This window comes from Triticum dicoccoides, chromosome 3A, assembly GCF_002162155.2.
Source record: "Triticum dicoccoides isolate Atlit2015 ecotype Zavitan chromosome 3A, WEW_v2.0, whole genome shotgun sequence".
Taxonomy (NCBI): domain Eukaryota; kingdom Viridiplantae; phylum Streptophyta; class Magnoliopsida; order Poales; family Poaceae; genus Triticum; species Triticum dicoccoides.
The window spans coordinates 740,862,387-740,880,712 of NC_041384.1; the positions used below are offsets into that span (position 1 = coordinate 740,862,387).

Below are 18,326 nucleotides of genomic sequence, written 5' to 3' on the forward strand. Positions count from 1 at the left end.
TATGGGGCGACGGGGACGGGGACGATGACGGGCGGCGACGGGGGAGGCGGCGAGGGGCGGCGGCGATGGGGCAGAGGAGAAAGAAGCAGAGGGAGAGATGAGAAACTGACAATATTTTTGAAGTGTTTTCTTATATAGAACAACCTTTAGTACCGGTTGGAGTCACCAACCGGTACTAAAGGTCTGTTTTGGCCAGGCCAAGCGGCGGGAACGGCACCCCTTTAGTACCGGGTTGTGGCTCCAACCGGTACTAAAGACCCCCCCCCCCCCTTACTACCGGTTTGAGCCACCACCCAGTACTAAAGGGGGTGCGCTGGCGCAGGTGCGGTGCGAAATGTTTAGTCTCACCTCGCTAGCCAAGGGGCGTCCGCACTGGTTTATAAGCCCCAGTGAGGTAGCTCTCTCGAGCTCCTCTCCAAAGCAGGCCTACTGGGGCTAAATGTTCTGTGCTATCCTGTGGGCCTACTGGGCCTTTGCGGGCCTGCATCCTGGCCCAACAACAGTTTGGGTTTCTAGTCGTATGCAGGCCGCTGTGGCGCAGTAGGCGGGCTTTTTTATTTTCTTATTTTTTTGCTTTTTTTGTTTATATTTTTTTGAGTTGTTTGTTGCTGTATTTAGAGTTTCTTTGTGAATATTTTTGCTTTAGGTACAAAAAATTACAAACTTTCTGTTAGTGCCGGTAGTTTACAAATTTGAATAGTTTAAATTTTGAATTATTTGAAATTTGTGTGAATCACTAGTTTGTGAATAACTTAACTTTGAAAATAGATTTTTCAGTGATTCTTTTTTCTTATGTTTAATATTAGTGTGTTTTATCATTATATTCAATTTGGTAATGCTTAGGTTATTTAAAAAATGAAATGCCTTTGTAACGGATGAGTTTTCGTCCGAAACCCTGATACTTCGAAAGAGATTGTCCATTTGTACACGAAGTGCATCCAGTTTTTGTGGTAACCCTCTCTACTTTTTTGCACATGCTATGTGGGTGAAATTATGATACCATGCCAACTTTCAACCTTTTCTGAGTTCATTTGAAATTCTTTTCAATTTCAGGGTCATTTAGCTGAAAAAATCAGTAAATGCATGAAAGAATTTGTTTGCACATAAAATTTTTTCGCGTTTCAAATGCCAAAACACATAACTACCCTAACTATTACAGAGATTCCCTTCTGGGTGTGAAACACAGAAGAAAGTGATGATAGTGAAGCCGATCACATCCCAGATCTTTGGGTGTGAAACTTTTTCTTCGTGTGTGTCCCTTTGCACCGTAGCCATGGAAAATCTTCATCATTTAACTGGATGCTCGGGTCAATATTCACTGTGAATGGAGCAATTTCATCAAACTTTTCATAATCTTCTGACATGTCTGTCTTGTCATCCACTCCCATGATGTTTCTCTTCCCATAAAGAACTATGTGACGCTTTGGCTCATCGTATGATGCATTCGCTTCCTTATCTTTTCTTTTTCTCGGCTTGGTAGACATATTCTTCACATAGAAAGCCTGTGCCACATCATTAGCTAGGACGAATGGTTTGTCTGCATACGCAAGATTGTTGAGATCCACTGTTGTCATTCCATACTGCCGGTCTTCCGTTACCCCGCCTCGTGTCATATTGACCCATTTGCACCAAAACAAAGGGACCTTCAAACCACGTCCATAGTCAAGTTCCCATATCTCCTCTATGTAACCATAATATGTTTCATTTCCCGTCTTGGTTGTTGCATCAAAGCGGACACCACTGTTTTGGTTGGTGCTCTTCTTAAATTGGGCGATCGTGTAAAATGCATTACCATTTATCTCGTACCCTTTGAAAGTCATTATATTCGAAGATGGTAACTGGGACAGTGAGTACATGTCATCTTCAATAGAGGCGTCATGCATGGTACGTGTCTGCAACCAGCCGGCGAAACTCCTGGTTTTTTCACATGTAATCCAGTCATCAGACCGCTCCGGGTGTTTGGAGCGTAGAGAATTCTTCTGTTCGTCCATATACGGAGCCACCGAGGCGGAATTCTATAGAACTGTGTAGTGTGCTTCAGTTATAGAATGTCCGTCCATACATATTATTTGATCCCCTCCTAGCGTGCCTTTTTCATTCAGTCTGCCCTTATGCCGCATTCAGGAACACCAATCGGCTTAAGGTCAGGAATAAAGTCAATACAAAACTCAGTGACCTCCTCATTTTCATGGCCCTTGGAGATACTTCCTTCTGGCCTAGCACGGTTATGAACATATTTCTTTAAGACTCCCATGAACCTCTCAAAGGGGAACATATTGTGTAGAAATACAGGACCCAAAATATTAATCTCTTCGCATAGGTGAATTAGGACGTGCGTCATGATGTTGAAGAATGATGGTGGGAACACCAACTCGAAACTGACAAGACATTGCACCAAATCATTCTCTAACCTTGGTATGATTTCTGGATCGATTACCTTCTGAGATATTGCATTGAGGAATGCACATAGCTTCACAATGGTTAATCGAACGTTTTCTGGTAGAAGCCCCCTCAATGCAACCGGAAGCAGTTGCGTCATAATCACGTGGCAGTCATGAGACTTTAGGTTCTGGAACTTTTTCTCTGCCATGTTTATTATTCCCTTTATATTCGACGAGAAGCCAGACGGTACCTTAATACTGAGCAGGCATTCAAAAAAGATTTCCTTCTCTTCTTTGGTAAGAGCGTAGCTGGCATGACCCTGATGTATGCCGTCTTTTCCGTGTATATGTTGCTGGTCCTCCCGTGCCTCAGGTGTATCTTTTTTTCTTCCCATACATGCCCAAGAAGCCAAGCAGGGTCACGGAAAGATTCTTGGCCATGTGCATCACGTTGATTGTGGAGCGGACCTCTAGATCTTTCCAATAGGACAGGTCCCAAAATATAGATTTCTTCTTCCACATGGGTGCGCGTCCATCAGTGTCATTCGGAACAGGTTGTCCGCCAGGACCCTTTCCAAAGACTATCTTCAAATCCTTGACCATATCATGTACATCAGCACCAGTACGGTGGCGAGGCTTCGTCCGGTGATCCGTCTCACCTTTGAAATGCTTGCCTTTCTTTCTTACGGCATGCCTGCTCGGAAGAAATCGACGATGTCCCAGGTACACATTCTTTTTACAATTAGCCAAATATATATTGTCGGTATCGTCCAAACAATGCGTGCATGCGTGGTATCCCTTGTTTGTCTGTCCTAAAAGGTTAATGAGAGCAGGCCAATCATTGATGGTCACGAACAGCAACGCCTTTTGGTCAAATTCTTCCCCCGTGTGCTCATCCCACGCACGTACACCTGTTCCATTCCACAACTGTAAGAGTTCTTCAACTAATGGCCTTAGGTACACATCAATATCGTTGCCGGGTTGCTTAGGGCCTTGGATGAGCACTGGCATCATAATGAACTTCCACTTCATGCACAACCAAGGAGGAAGGTTATACAAACATAGAGTCACAGTCCAGGTGCTATGGTTGCTGCTCTACTCCCCAAAAGGATTAATGCCATCTGTGCTTAGACCAAACCATACGTTCCTTGCGTCATCTGCAAACTCCTTCCCGTACTTTCTCTCGATTTTTCTCCACTGCTACCCGTCAGCGGGTACTCTCAACTTTCCGTCTTTCTTACGGTCTTCTCTGTGCCATCGCATCGCCTTGGCATGCTCTTTGTTTTGGAACAAACGTTTCAACCATGGTATTATAGGAGCATACCACATCACCTTGGCAGGAATCTTCTTCCTGGGGCGCTCGCCCTCGACATCACCAGGGTCATCGTGGCTGATCTTATAGCGCAATGCACCACATACCGGGCAAGCGTTCAAATCCTCGTACTCACCCCGGTACATGATGCAATCATTAGGGCATGCATGTATCTTCTGCACCTCTAACCCTAGAGGGCAGACAGCCTTCTTTGCTTCGTACGTAATCTCGGGCAATTCGTTGTCCTTTGGAATCATATTCTTTATCTTTACCAGCAACTTTTCAAATCCCTTGTCAGATACACCATTCTCTGCCTTCCATTGCAGCAATTCTAGTGTGGTGCCCAACTTTTTCTTGTCACCTACGCAATTCGAGTACAACAATTTTTTGTGATCCTCTAACATGCGCTGCAACTTCTTCTTCTCCAAATCACTTGCGCAGTTTCTCTTTGCATCGGCAATGGCCCGACCTAGATCATCAACAGGCTCATCCGATGCCTCTTCTTCAGCTTCTTCCCGCATTGCCGGCTTAGCTTCTTCCCGCATTACCGGCTCAGTTTCTTCCTTCATTGTTGTATCATCGTATTCAGGGAACCCATGGCCAGGATAGCTGTCGTCGTCCTCTTCTTCTTCATTGTCCATCATAACCCCTCTTTCTCCGTGCTTGGTCCAAACATTATAGTGGGGCATGAAATCGAACTCAAACAGGTGGACGTGAATGGTTCTTGACGTAGAGTAATTGTGACCTTTCTTACATCCAGCACATGGACAAGGCATAAAACCATCTGCCTGCTTGTTTGCCTCAGCCGCAAGCAGAACAGTATGCACACCATTAATGAACTCGGGAGAGCATCGGTCATCGTACATCCATTGCCGGCTCATCTTCAATACACAGCACCGAAAACACCAAATTAATACAATACATAAAGTTCATACAACACTTAAATGCAACAAACAAATAACTCTCTAGCTAAAGAATTTAAATGCAACAACAAATGCGATCAAGATCGCAACTAAGGTAACAATTGATCCAACAACATAATGATACCAAGCCTCACTATGAATGGCATATTTTCTAATCTTTCTAATCTTCAAGCGCATTTTCTCCATCTTAATCTTGTGATCATCGACGACATCGGCAACATGCAACTCCAATTCCATCTTCTCCCCCTCAATTCTTTTCAATTTTCCTTCAAATCCTCATTTTCTCTTTCAACTAAATTTAGCCTCTCGACAATAGGGTCGGTTGGAATTTCTGGTTCAACTACCTCCTACATACAAATATCTATGTCAACTTGATGGGCATAATTTGTCATAAACACGAAATGCAACAAATAGTTTTAAAAGAGAATATACCACATCCGAATCATAACCCGGACGAGGGCCGACAGGGACGGATATCAAAACCATGGCACTATGTATAACAAATAACGTATGGGTAAGATAATTATACGAGTAACTATATATCCAAATCACACAAACATCAATTTTTTATATAAAACATTCATGAACAAGAGGCTCACCACAAGGTGGTGCCGGCGACGGTACGTTGCGGGCGATCGACTGTGGTTACGATGGAGATTTAGAAGGCACTAAGTAAACCACACATACGTATGCAAACTAAGTGTTATTTTTGAACTCAAATTGCATGTAAATCAAATACTAGCACATATATATAATTCCTCCCAAATTACTAAACTCAAAAAACAACGACTATATAAAGCATTGCACGAGCTAATCTAGCAATGAGAGATGAAAGGACAAAGTTGCTAACCTTTTGTTGGGGATCGTAGCATAAATTTAAAATTTTCTACGCATCACCAAGATCAATCTATGGAGTAATCTAGCAACAAGTGGAAGGGGATTGCATCCACATACCCTTGTAGATCGCTAAGCGGAAGCGTTGCAAGAATGCGGATGAAGGAGTCGTACTCGTAGCGATTCAGATCGCGGTTGATTCCGATCTAAGCGCCGAACAACGGCGCCTCCGCGTTCAACACACATGCAGCCCGGTGACGTCTCCCATGCCTTGATCTAGCAAGGCGAGAAGGAGAGGTTGGGGAAGACTCCGTCCAGCAGCAGCACGACGGCGTGGTGGTGGTGGAGGAGCGCGGAACTCCAGCAGGGCTTCGCCAAGCACTACGAGAGACGAGGAGGGAGAGAGGTAGGGCTGCGCCAAGAGGGAGATGATCTCGTGTATGTTGCAGCCCCCAATACCTCAAGTATATATAGGGGAAGGGGAGGGGCTGCGCCCCCATCTAGGGTTCCCTCCCTAGGGGTGGCGGCAGCCCCAAAACCCATCTAGGGTTGCGGCCAAGGGGGGAGAGCGAGGGGGCGCACCTAGGGTGGGCCTGAAGGCCCATCTGCCCTAGGGTTTTCCCCCTCCCCTCTAGGAGGCGCCTTGGGCCTCGGTGGGAGGTGCCACAGCCCACCTAGGGGCTGGTCCCTTCCCACTATTGGCCCATGTAGGCCTCCGGGGCTGGTGGCCCCACCTGGTGGACCCTTGGACCCCTCCGGTGGTCCCGGTACACTACCGGTGATGCCCGGAGCACTTCCGGTGGCCAAAACCATACTTCCTATATATCAATCTTTACCTCCAGACCATTCTAGAACTCCTCGTGACCTCCGGGATCTCATCCAGGACTCTGAACAACATTCGGTAACCGCATACATACTTTCCCTATAACCCTAGCGTCATCGAACCTTAAGTGTGTAGACCCTACGGGTCGGGAGTCATGCAGACATGGCCGAGACAACTCTCTGGTCAATAACCAACAGCGGGATCTGGATACCCATATTGGCTCCCACATGCTCCATGATGATCTCATCGGATGAACCACGATGTCAAGGATTCAATCAATCCCGTATACATTTCCCTTTGTCTATCGGTACGATACTTGCCCGAGATTCGATCGTCGGTATCCCGATACCTTGTTCAATCTCGTTACCGGCAAGTCTCTTTACTCATTCCATAACACATCATCCCGTGATCAACTCCTTGATCACATTGTGCACATTATGATGATGTCCTATCGAGTGGGCCCAGAGATACCTCTCCGTTTACACGGAGTGACAAATCCCAGTCTCGATTCGTGCCAACCCAACAGACACTTTCGGAGATACCTATAGTGTACCTTTATAGCCACCCAGTTACGTTGTGACGTTTGGCACACCCAAAGCACTCCTACGGTATCCGGGAGTTGCACAATCTCATGGTCTAAGGAAATGATACTTGACATTAGAAAAGCATTAGCATACGAACTACACGATCTTGTGCTAGGCTTAGGATTGGGTCTTGTCCATCACATCATTCTCCTAATGATGTGATCCCGTTATCAACCACATCCAATGTCCATGGTCAGGAAACTGTAACCATCTATTGATCAACGAGCTAGTCAACTAGAGGCTTACTAGGGACATGGTGTTGTCTATGTATCCACACATGTATCTGAGTTTCCTATCAATACAATTCTAGCATGGATAATAAACGATTATCATGAACAATAAAATATAATAATAATAACTAATTTATTATTGCCTCTAGGGCATATTTCCAACAGTGTCCCACTTGCACTAGAGTCAATAATCTAGTTCACATGGCCATGTGATTAACACTCACAGGTCACATCGCCATGTGACCAACATCCAAGAGTCTACTAGACTCAATGATCTAGTTCACATCACTATGTGATAAACACTCAAAGAGTTCTGGGTTTGATCATGTTATGCTTGTGAGAGAGGTTGTAGTGAACTGGTCTTGCCATATTCAGATCCCTATGTATTTCGCAAAACTTTATGTCATATCGTAGATGCTGCTACCACGTTCCACTTGGAGCTATTCCAAATTGTTGCTCCATTATATGTATCCGGTATCTCTACTCAGAGCTATCCGGATAGGTGTTAAGCTTGCATCGACGTAACTCTTTACGTCGAACTCTTTATCACCTCCATAACCGAGAAACATTTCATTATTCCTTTAAGGATAATTTTGACTGCTATCTGGTGATCCACTCCTAGATCACCTTTGTACCCTCTTGCCAGACATGTGGCAAGGTACACATCAGGTGCGGTACTCAGCATGGCATACCATATAGAGCCTATGACAAAAGCATAGGGGACGACCTTCGTCCTACCTCTTTCTTCTGCTGTGGTCAATCTTTGAGTCTTACTCAACTTCACACCTTACAACTCAGGTAAGAACCCCTTCTTTGACTGATCTATTTTGAACATGTCAAGGTGTGCGTTCTTTGAAAGTATCATCAGGCGTCTTGATCTATCTCTATAGATCTTGATGCCCAATATGTAAGCAGCTTTATCCAGGTCTTCCTTTGAAAATAACTCTTCAAACAACCGTTTATGCTTTCTAGAAATTCTACATCATTTCGAATCAACAATATGTCATCCACATATACTTATCAGAAATGTTGTAGTGCTCCCACTCACTTTCTTGTAAATACAAGTTTCTAGCAAACATTGTATAAACCTAAAAGCTTTGATCACTCCATCAAAGCATATATTCCGACTCTGAGACGCTTGCTCTAGTCCATAGAAGGATTGTTGGAGCCAGCATACCTTTTTAGCATCCTTAGGATCGACAAAACCTTTTATTGTATCACATACAACTTTTCTTACAAAAACTGGTAAGAAAACTTGTTTTGACATCCATCTGTCAAATTTCATAATCGAAAAATACAGCTAATGCTAACATGATTCCGACGGACTTAAGCATCGCTACGGGTGAGAAATTCTCATCGTAGTCAACTCCTTGAACTTGTGAAAGGACTCTTTCCCACAAGTCGAGCTTCATAGACGGTAACATTACCGCCCACATCCGTCTTCTTCTTAAAGATCCATTTGTCTCAATGGCTTGCCGATCATCGGGCAAGTCCACCAAAGTCCATACTTTGTTCTGATACATGGATCCTATCTCGGATTTCATGGCTTCTAACCATTTGTCGGAATACGAGCCCACCATCGCTTCTCCATAGCTCGTAGGTTCATTGTTGTCTAACAACATGATATCTAAGACAGGATTACCGTACCACTCAGGAGTAGAACATATCCTTGTCGACCTATGAGGTTCGATAGCAACTTGATCTGAAGCTTCATGATCACTATCATTAACTTCCTATTCAACAGATGTAGGCGCCACAGAAAACATCTTTCTGTGTTGCATCACTCTCTGGTTGAAGTAAAGGTTCGACAACCTCATCAAGTTCTATCTTCCTCCCACTCAATTCTTTCGAGAGAAACTCCTTCTCGAGAAAGGACCCGTTCTTAGCGACAAACAATTTGCCCTCGGATCTGAGATAGAAGGTGTACCCAACTGTCACCTTTGGGTATCCTATGAAGATGTGTTTGTCCGCTTTGGGTTCGAGATTCTCCGGCTGAAGCCTTAAGCATCACAGCCCCAAACATTAAGAAACGACAACTTTGGTTTCTTGCCAAACCAATGTTCATACGACGTTGTCTCAACAGACTTATATGGTGTCCTATCTAAAGTGAATGCAGCTGTCTCTAATGCATAACCTCAAAATAATAGCGGTAGATCGGTAAGAGACATCATAGATCGCACCATATCTCATAAGGTTCGATTACGATGTCCGGACACACCATTACGTTGTGGTGTTCCAGGTGGCTTCAACTGCGAAACAATTCCACAATGTCTTAAGTGATTGCCAAACTCATAACTCAGAAAATCCCCTTTGATCAGATCGTAGGAACATGATCTTCTTGTTATGATGATTCTTAACTTCACTCTGAAATCGCTTGAACTTTTCAAACGTTTCAGACTTGTGCTTCATTAAGTAAATATACCTATATCTACCCAAATCGCCAGTGAAGATGAGAAAATAGCGATATGCACCGCACGCTTCAATTCTCACTGGAGCACACGCATCAGCATGTATGATTTCCAACAAGTTACTTGCCCGTTTTCATTGTATCTGAAAACGGGGTCTTAGTCAGCCTGCCCATGAGGCATGGCTCGCATGTGTCAAGCAATTCAAAATAAAGTGACTCCAAACATCCATCGACATGGAGTTTCTTCATGCATCTTACGCCAATATGACCTAAGCGGCAGTGCCACAAGAAAGTGGTACTATCATTATTAACTCTACATCTTTTGGCGTGAACATGTGTATTACCACGACCGAGATTCAATGAACCATTCACATCGGGTGCATGACCATGAAAGGTATTATTCATGTAAACAGAATAACCAGTATTCTCTAACTTAAATGAATAACCGTATTGCAATGAACATGATCTAATCATATTCATGCTCAACGTAGACACCTGATAACATTTATCTAGGTTCAATACTAATCCCGAAGGCAGATGGAGCGTGCGATGGTGACCTCATCAACTTTGGAAACACTTCCAACACACATCGTCACCTCGCCCTTAGCCAGTCTCCGTTTAGTCTGTAGATTTTGCTTCAAGTCACCAATAATAGCAACTGAACCGGTATCCAATACCCAGGTGCTACCAGGAGTACTAGTGAGGTACACAATAATAACATGTATATACTTTGTTGAAGTTGCCAGCCTTCTTATCTACCATGCATTTGGGGTAATTCCGCTACCAGTGACCGTTCCCCTTACAATAGAAGCACTTAGTCTCGGGTTTGGGTTCAACCTTGGGTTCCTTCACTGGAGCGGCAACTGGTTTTCCATCCATGAAGTTTCTCTCCTAGCCCTTGCCCTTCTTGAAACCAGTGGTCTTGTTAAACCATCAACACTTGATGCTCCTTCTTGATTTCTACCTTTTGCGGTCTTAAGCACCGCGAACAGCTCCGGGATCAACTCCATCCCTTGCATGGCATAGCTCATCACGAAGATCTAGTAGCTTAGTGATAGTGTCTAGAGAACTCTATCAATCACTATCTTATCTGGAAGTTTAACTCCCACTTGATTTAAGTGATTGTAGCACCCAGACATTCTGAGCACATGCTCACTAGCTGAGCTATTCTCCTCCATCTTGTTGGCAAAAGAACTTGTCAGAGGTCTCACACCTCTCAACACGGGCATGAGCCTGAAATCCCAATTTCAGCTCTTGGAACATCTCATATGTTCTATGGCGTTCAAAACGTCATTGGAATCCCGATTCTAAGCCGTAAAGTATGGTGCACTAAACTATCAAGTAGTCATCGGGATGTGTCTGTCAGGTGTTCACAACATCCACGGACGACGTTGTAGGGGTTTGCACATCGAGCGGTGCATCAAAGACATAAGCCTTCTGTGTAGCAGTGAGGACACTCCTTGGACTACGGACCTAGTCCACATCATTGCTTACAATATCTTTCAACTTAATCTTTCTCTAGGAACATATTGAATCAGGGAGCTACAATGTGAGCTATTTATCTACAACATATTTGCAAAGACAATTTAGAATATGTTCATGATAATTGAGTTCATCTAATCAAATTATTTGATGAACTCCCACTCAGATAGACATCCCTCTAGTCATCTAAGTGAAACATGATCCGAATCGACTAGGACGTGTCCGATCATCACGTGAGATGGACTAGTCATCAACGGTGAACATCTCATGTTGATAATATCTTCTATATGACTCATGTTCGACCTTTCGGTCTTCCGTGTTCTGAGGCCATGTCTGTACATGCTAGGCTCGTCAAGTCAACCTAAGTGTTTCGCATGTGTCCCGAGGCCATGTATGTACATGCTAGGCTCATCAACACCCGTTGTATTCGAACGTTAGAATCTATCACACCCGATCATCACGTGGTGCTTCGAAACAACGAACCTTCGCAACGGTGCACAGTTAGGGGGAACACTTTTCTTGAAATTTTAGTGAGGGATCATCTTATTTAAGCTACCGTCGTTCTAAGCAAATAAGATGTAAAACATGATAAACATCACATGCAATCAAATAGTGACATGATATGGCCAATATCATTTTGCTCCTTTTGATCTCCATCCTCGGGGCTCCATGATCATCGTTGTCACCGGCATGACACCATGATCTCCATCATCATGATCTCCATCATCGTGTCTTCTTGAAGTTGTCTCGTCATCTATTACTTCTACTACTATGGCTAACGCTTTAGCAATAAAGTAAAGTAATTACATGACGTTTATGTTGACATGCAGGTCATAAATAAATTAAGACAACTCCTATGGCTCCTGCCGGTTGTCATACTCATCGACATGCAAGTCATGATTCCTATTACAAGAACATGATCAATCTCATACATCACATATATCATTCGTCACATCCTTTTGGCCATATCACATCACACGGCACATGCTGCAAAAACAAGTTAGACGTCCTCTAATTGTTGTTGCAAGTTTTTACGTGGCTGCTATAGGTTTCTAGCAAGAACGTTTCTTACCTACGCCAAAACCACAACGTGATATGCCAATTTGTATTTACCCTTCATAAGGACCCTTTTCATCGAATCCGATCCGACTAAAGTGGGAGAGACAGACACCCGCTAGCCACCTTATGCAACTAGTGCATCTCAGTCGGTGGAACCTGTCTCACGTAAGAGTACGTGTAAGGTCGGTCCGGACCGCTTCATCCCACGATGCTGCCGAATCAAGATAAGACTAGTAACGACAAGTAAATTGACAATATCGACGCCCACAACTGCTTTGTGTTCTACTCGTGCATAGAAACTACGCATAGACCTAGCTCATGATGCCACTGTTGGGGATCGTAGCAGAAATTTAAAATTTTCTACGCATCACCAAGATCAATCTATGGAGTAATCTAGCAACAAGTGGAAGGGGATTGCATCCACATACCCTTGTAGATCGCTAAGCGGAAGCGTTGCAAGAACACGGATGAAGGAGTCATACTCGTAGCGATTCAGATCGCGGTTGATTCCGATATAAGCGCCGAACAACGGCGCCTCCGTGTCCAACACACGTGCAGCCCGGTGACGTCTCCCATGCCTTGATCCAGCAAGGGGAGAAGGAGAGGTTGGGGAAGACTCCGTCCAGCAGCAGCACGACGGCGTGGTGGTGGTGGAGGAGCGCGGAACTCCAGCAGGGCTTCGCCAAGCACTATGAGAGACGAGGAGGGAGACAGGTAGGGCTGCGCCAAGATGGAGATGATCTCGTCTATGTTGCAGCCCCCAATACCTCAAGTATATATAAGGGAAGGGGAGGGGTTGCGCCCCCATCTAGGGTTCCCTCCCTAGGGGTGGCGGCAGCCCCAAAACCCATCTAGGGTTGCGGCCAAGGGGGGAGAGAGAGGGGGCGCACCTAGGGTGGGCCTTAAGGCCCATCTGCCCAAGGGTTTTCCCCCTCCCCTCTAGGAGGCGCCTTGGGCCTTGGTGGGAGGCGCCCCTAGGGGCTGGTCCCTTCCCACTATTGGCCCATGTAGGCCTCCGGGGCTGGTGGACCCTCGGACCCCTCCAGTGCTCCCGGTACACTACCGGTGATGCCCGGAACACTTCCGGTGGCCAAAACCATACTTCCTATATATCAATCTTTACCTCCGAACCATTCCAGAACTCCTCGTGACCTCCGGGATCTCATCCGGGACTCTGAACAACATTCGGTAACCGCGTACATACTTTCCCTATAACCCTAGCGTCATCGAACCTTAAGTGCGTAGACCCTACGGGTTCGGGAGTCATGCAGACATGGCCGAGACAACTCTCTGGTCAATAACCAACAGCGGGATCTGGATACCCATATTGGCTCCCACATGCTCCACGATGATCTCATCGGATGAACCATGATGTCAAGGATTCAATCAATCCCGTATACAATTCCCTTTGTCTATCGGTACGATACTTGCCCGAGATTCGATCGTCGGTATCCCGATACCTTGTTCAATCTCGTTACCTGTAAGTCTCTTTACTCGTTCCGTAACACATCATCCCGTGGTCAAGTCCTTGATCACATTGTGCACATTATGATGATGTCCTACCAAGTGGGCCTAGAGATACCTCTCCGTTTACACGGAGTGACAAATCCCAGTCTCGGTTCGTGCCAACCCAACAGACACTTTCGGAGATACCTGTAGTGTACCTTTATAGCCACCCAGTTACGTTGTGACGTTTGGCACACCCAAAGCACTCCTACGGTATCCGGGAGTTGCACAATCTCATGGTCTAAGGAAATGATACTTGACCTTAGAAAAGCATTAGCGTACGAACTACATGATCTTGTGCTAGGCTTAGGATTGGGTCTTGTCCATCACATCATTCTCCTAATGATGTGATCCCGTTATCAACGACATCCAATGTCCATGGTCAGGAAACTGTAACCATCTATTGATCAACGAGTTAGTCAACTAGAGGCTTACTAGGGACATGGTGTTGTCTATGTATTCACACATGTATCTGAGTTTCCTATCAATACAATTCTAGCATGGATAATAAACGATTACCATGAACAACGAAATATAATAATAATAACTAATTTATTATTGCCTCTAGGGCATATTTCCAACACCTTTGTGATCATTTGAATGGATGGGGGTCTTCAAATCTTGACAAATTTTGGGCAAAATGTGTGATGAGCTTGAGAGGAAGAGGGAAAAACAGAGAAGAGAGGAGAAAGGGGAAAAACAGAGCGAGCTCGGGTGGACGAAGGGTGTATGTAGGACGACCTTTAGTACCGGTTCGTGATACGACCCGGTACTAAAGGTGCTGGAGGGGCCCCGGACTGACAACATCCTGCCATCACTCACTTTAGTACCGGTTCGTGGCACAAACCGGTACTAATGATGTCTGCCGGCTCAAATTCAAACCGGCACTAATGTGCTTCATATTTGACCCTTTTTCTACTAGTGTCATGATGTCATGCCTGCATCCATATAGCGAGTAGATCGATCTTAGACTTGGCTCATGTACACAGCTCAAACCTAGGTACTGTCACTGTCACATGACTGGTATGGCTTTTTTTTTACTTTTCTGTCTATTTCTGCGTATTACAACATAAAATCCCTTGATAATAGGTAAAGAGAAGAAGATATATGCCAGAATCAACAATTCAACATGTATAGTTACAAAATGAATACTTTATAACACTGATAAAAAACATATCAAACATGCGGAAGAGTTTGCGAACAGAAGGAAAATACTTAATACTACAAAGTACTAGTGCAGTTTAAATCAAATAGTGCCACAAGTAAAAAGTGATATTTACATTTTTTTTACGATGGATTCCACTAAAATGCATAATCAATCACTATATGATCAGATTGGAATAATATGGCACTTTGTTCCTGGGAGCTGTACGGTTTCAATTTAAATCGAAATAATTCATCAAAGCTCACAGAAAAGAAAATACATCAAAATCCCAACCAGAATATATAGTGCATTAAAAAGAAAAGACCACAACTGGAATAGTGCGAAAAGACCACAACCGGTCATAAAAGGAGATTACATGACTCAGCCACAACTGTGTAATATTTTAAACACCAAAATACATCCATATGTGAATGTTTTGCTAACATTTAATTTAGGATATGATGGATTTGCACCAAGTTTTCCTAGTTATGAGCATGATGAGTATTTTCTACACGGTGTCTTGAAGTTAAGGGGGAGGTGGAGGAAAAAGACAATTTAATGGTAAAAAGAAGTCGACGGTGCCGTTCTAATGTGCATGGAGGTCCTAAAGATATGTCACAGATTATTGATACTAATTAATTCATATAATATATAGGTCCTGTTGCAACGCACGGGTCTTTTTACTAGTTACACCAGTAGGCGGTTTTTTGCACAACAAACCTATTCGGTAGGTGCTCTACGCAAAACTAATCTGATAATTGATGGTTTCCGTAATTTTCTCATCTCAAACACACCAAATGTGTATACATTTTTCACAGAAAACCGGCACCGATATGGCATATATTTGTTCGGCTACCTAGTATACAATACAGTGTAATAATTGAAGAAATAACATGAAGAGTAAACATAGCTAGAAGGGGATGCGGACTATCCGCTTCCGAGCTGAAATGCTCTCGGATGAACAGTAAAATAAAAAATAGTAAAAAATATGGGAATTTCGGCTAGAAGGGAACTTTTAGCTTCCTGCCCAGTGCAACGTGCTAAGTGGAAGTAGCAACGCTCTGTTCAAATTGGTGAAAAACAATAAACCAGATCATTAGGGGATTTTTGGCAACAAAAAAAGAAGATCATTAGACAACCACGTCTGTCTACGGATAGGGATGGCAACGACCGCTCACTACGGTGCCCGACGCCGGGCGCGGTGACGCGGCGGGCAGCGACAGCGCCAGGCCCACGTGTGCAGCCACCCGAGCCGCACGTGTGGCCCTAACCGACAGCGCGGCACGCGCTCACTCCTCCCTCAGTCTTTGTCCCCAGCATGGAACTCTCAACCAAATCCATCTCCAGTTCCACCCACACCCCTCTCCTTGCTCCACGACAACGCCGGTGTGCGTGGCAGTGGTTATCTCTTTCGCGAGAGTAGCCGGCTAGCTAGGTAGGGGAGAGTGGCAGTCTGGCAGAGAATGGTGGCGCCCGACTTGACCTGAGCAGAGCTGAGATCCTCCTTCGCGCATGCTTTCTTCTCCTTGCTCCGTCGCGGCGTGCGGCGCTCGTTCGCTCAGGCACCTGGCCGTGGCCGCCGTCAGTCTCCCGATGCTCCTGTTCTGCGACGCCATGGTGTGGGCCGTCACCTTCCTCACCTTCCCCGTGCGCCTCCTCGCCGCCGCCGACAGGGAGCGCAAGGTCCGCCGGACTCCGCCTTGGATCACTAGATCGTTCCGATTGAATAATTAATCGGATGTGCTTCTTGTGATTTCTTGTCTTGGTCAGCTGGAGCGGTTGGTGGGGGAGATGCAGGGGCAGATGGAGCGGGTGGTGTGGGAGAACAGGGACCTGGAGCAGCGGCTGCGGACGACGCTCAAGGAGAACGCGACCATGGAGGGCATCCTCGACGAGATGGAGGAGGAGAACGAGGACGCCTTCGCCAGGATCGACCTCCTCGAGAGCCAGGTACGAGCAGAGCCGCATCCATCGATTCGCCATTGCGGGGATGCAGAGCAGAGCAGAGCACGGGTATGGTACACTAATTTTGTGCTTGGCGTTGGTTCCTGCTCGTTCGGCATGCAGCTCAAGGCGGTCAAGAAGGAGAACATGCGGCTCAAGGAGCAGAGGGGCAAGTCCGTGTGGGACAAGGCGGCGGCGACGGTGGCGGTGGCTGGAAATGGCGGGGGCAAGAAGAAGGCTGGCGAACCGAGGCCATGGGAAGGCAAAGAAGAAGAGGAAGAAGAGGCGACAGCGCAGAAGGATCGGCCCGTCGTCTTCAGACCCGGCGACCTCGACGCCTTCCCACCGTCGGAGGCGCGGGATCAACTGTTGCGGGCGACGGCGCGGCGCCGGAGCCTGTTCAGCCTGGGCATGTCGCTGGCGGTGGGCGGGATCGCGTGGTCGGCGGACAAGCCGTGCCTGCCGCTCCTCGCGGGGCTCGTCGCCGTGGTGGCCATGTCCATGTGCAGCGTGTCGCGCCTCTTCCACGCGCCCGCGGGCCGCCGTGGCCTGCCTCCCGCGTCCGCCGCCTCCGACGGCGCCGTGGCGCTGCTGAGCCTCAACTGGTTCCTGCTGGGCGTGCTCACCTACCCCATGCTCCCGGGGGTGGCGCGGGCCGTCGTCCCGCGCGCCGCTCGCCTCGCCGGCCCCGCTATCGCGTGGCTCGCTGCCGCAGTGCCCGTTTGACGGCGTGAGGTGGCACCGCAGAGTGGCCTCCGTCTGTGTATCCGCGGCTCTGGTTCTCGAGCCTGTAAAAAGAGTGATCCAGCCGCCTTTCTGTTTTCTGAAGCTGTGTGAGTCGTTATAGTAAAAAGAAAAACTTCATTCGCCTAAACTTGAGCATGTGAAAACGTAGGATCTACCCACGAATATGTGTATTGTACTCCTTAGATTCAAATAACACACTAACGTCGTGGCTTTCAATAATGTTATTGTGTTTTTTTTTCAAATACTCCCTCTGGTCTGTTTTGCTCTGTATATTAGAATTCTCTGAAGTCAAACTTCACAACTTCACAAAGTTTGACCGTATTTATATGAAAAAAATATCAACATCTGCCATGCTATAAAACTTTAAGTCATGACACATATATTGATATTGATTTTAGATCGTGAATGTTGATACTTTCTTCTATAAAGTTGGTCAAATTTTACGAGCCTTCACTTCAGTCAAAACTATAATGTTAGGATGCCGATAACTGCCACATGTGTGGTGTATCGGTTGATTGTGCCACACGCCTGTGTGGCACCGAGACAACCCCGCAAGCACGACCGCGTCCGGGCGCGCAGCCACGGCCCACACGTCCAGGCAAACGACCGCGCTGCCTGCACGACCCAGCACGCCAGTCGTCCCGGCCTCATTTCGATCCCTGGTTCGACCTGCCGCCGCCGTCTTCTACCTCTTGACCCGTATCTTCATCGCCTTCCTTCTCTAGTTGTCATGGCAACCAGAGAAGATCCATAACGCCTTCCCACCGCTAACCACCCCCACCAACCCCGTCCTTCCAAAACGATGAGCAAAAAGCAGGTTGATCTCCGATCTCCTTCTGTTTCTCGTCCTTTTTCTATCCAGAAATTTGAAATTGCAAAATTTGCCCATGAAAATGGCGACTGGATCCACGCTATTAGGGGAAACAACCCACGGATTTGTGTGCATTCGC

At 46.1% G+C, this 18,326-nt stretch overlaps 1 protein-coding gene across 1 annotated transcript; it reads left to right on the forward strand.

Moving 5' to 3' along the window:
- The first annotated feature begins 16,006 nt into the window (after window positions 1-16,006).
- LOC119270599 lies at window positions 16,007-17,595 on the forward strand. The gene is made up of 3 exons (XM_037552612.1): window positions 16,007-16,368; window positions 16,456-16,635; window positions 16,753-17,595. The coding sequence occupies exons 1-3, from the start codon at window positions 16,198-16,200 to the stop codon at window positions 17,353-17,355; spliced, it is 954 nt and encodes a 317-aa protein (XP_037408509.1). The 5' UTR covers window positions 16,007-16,197; the 3' UTR covers window positions 17,356-17,595.
- Window positions 17,596-18,326: the final 731 nt, after the last annotated feature.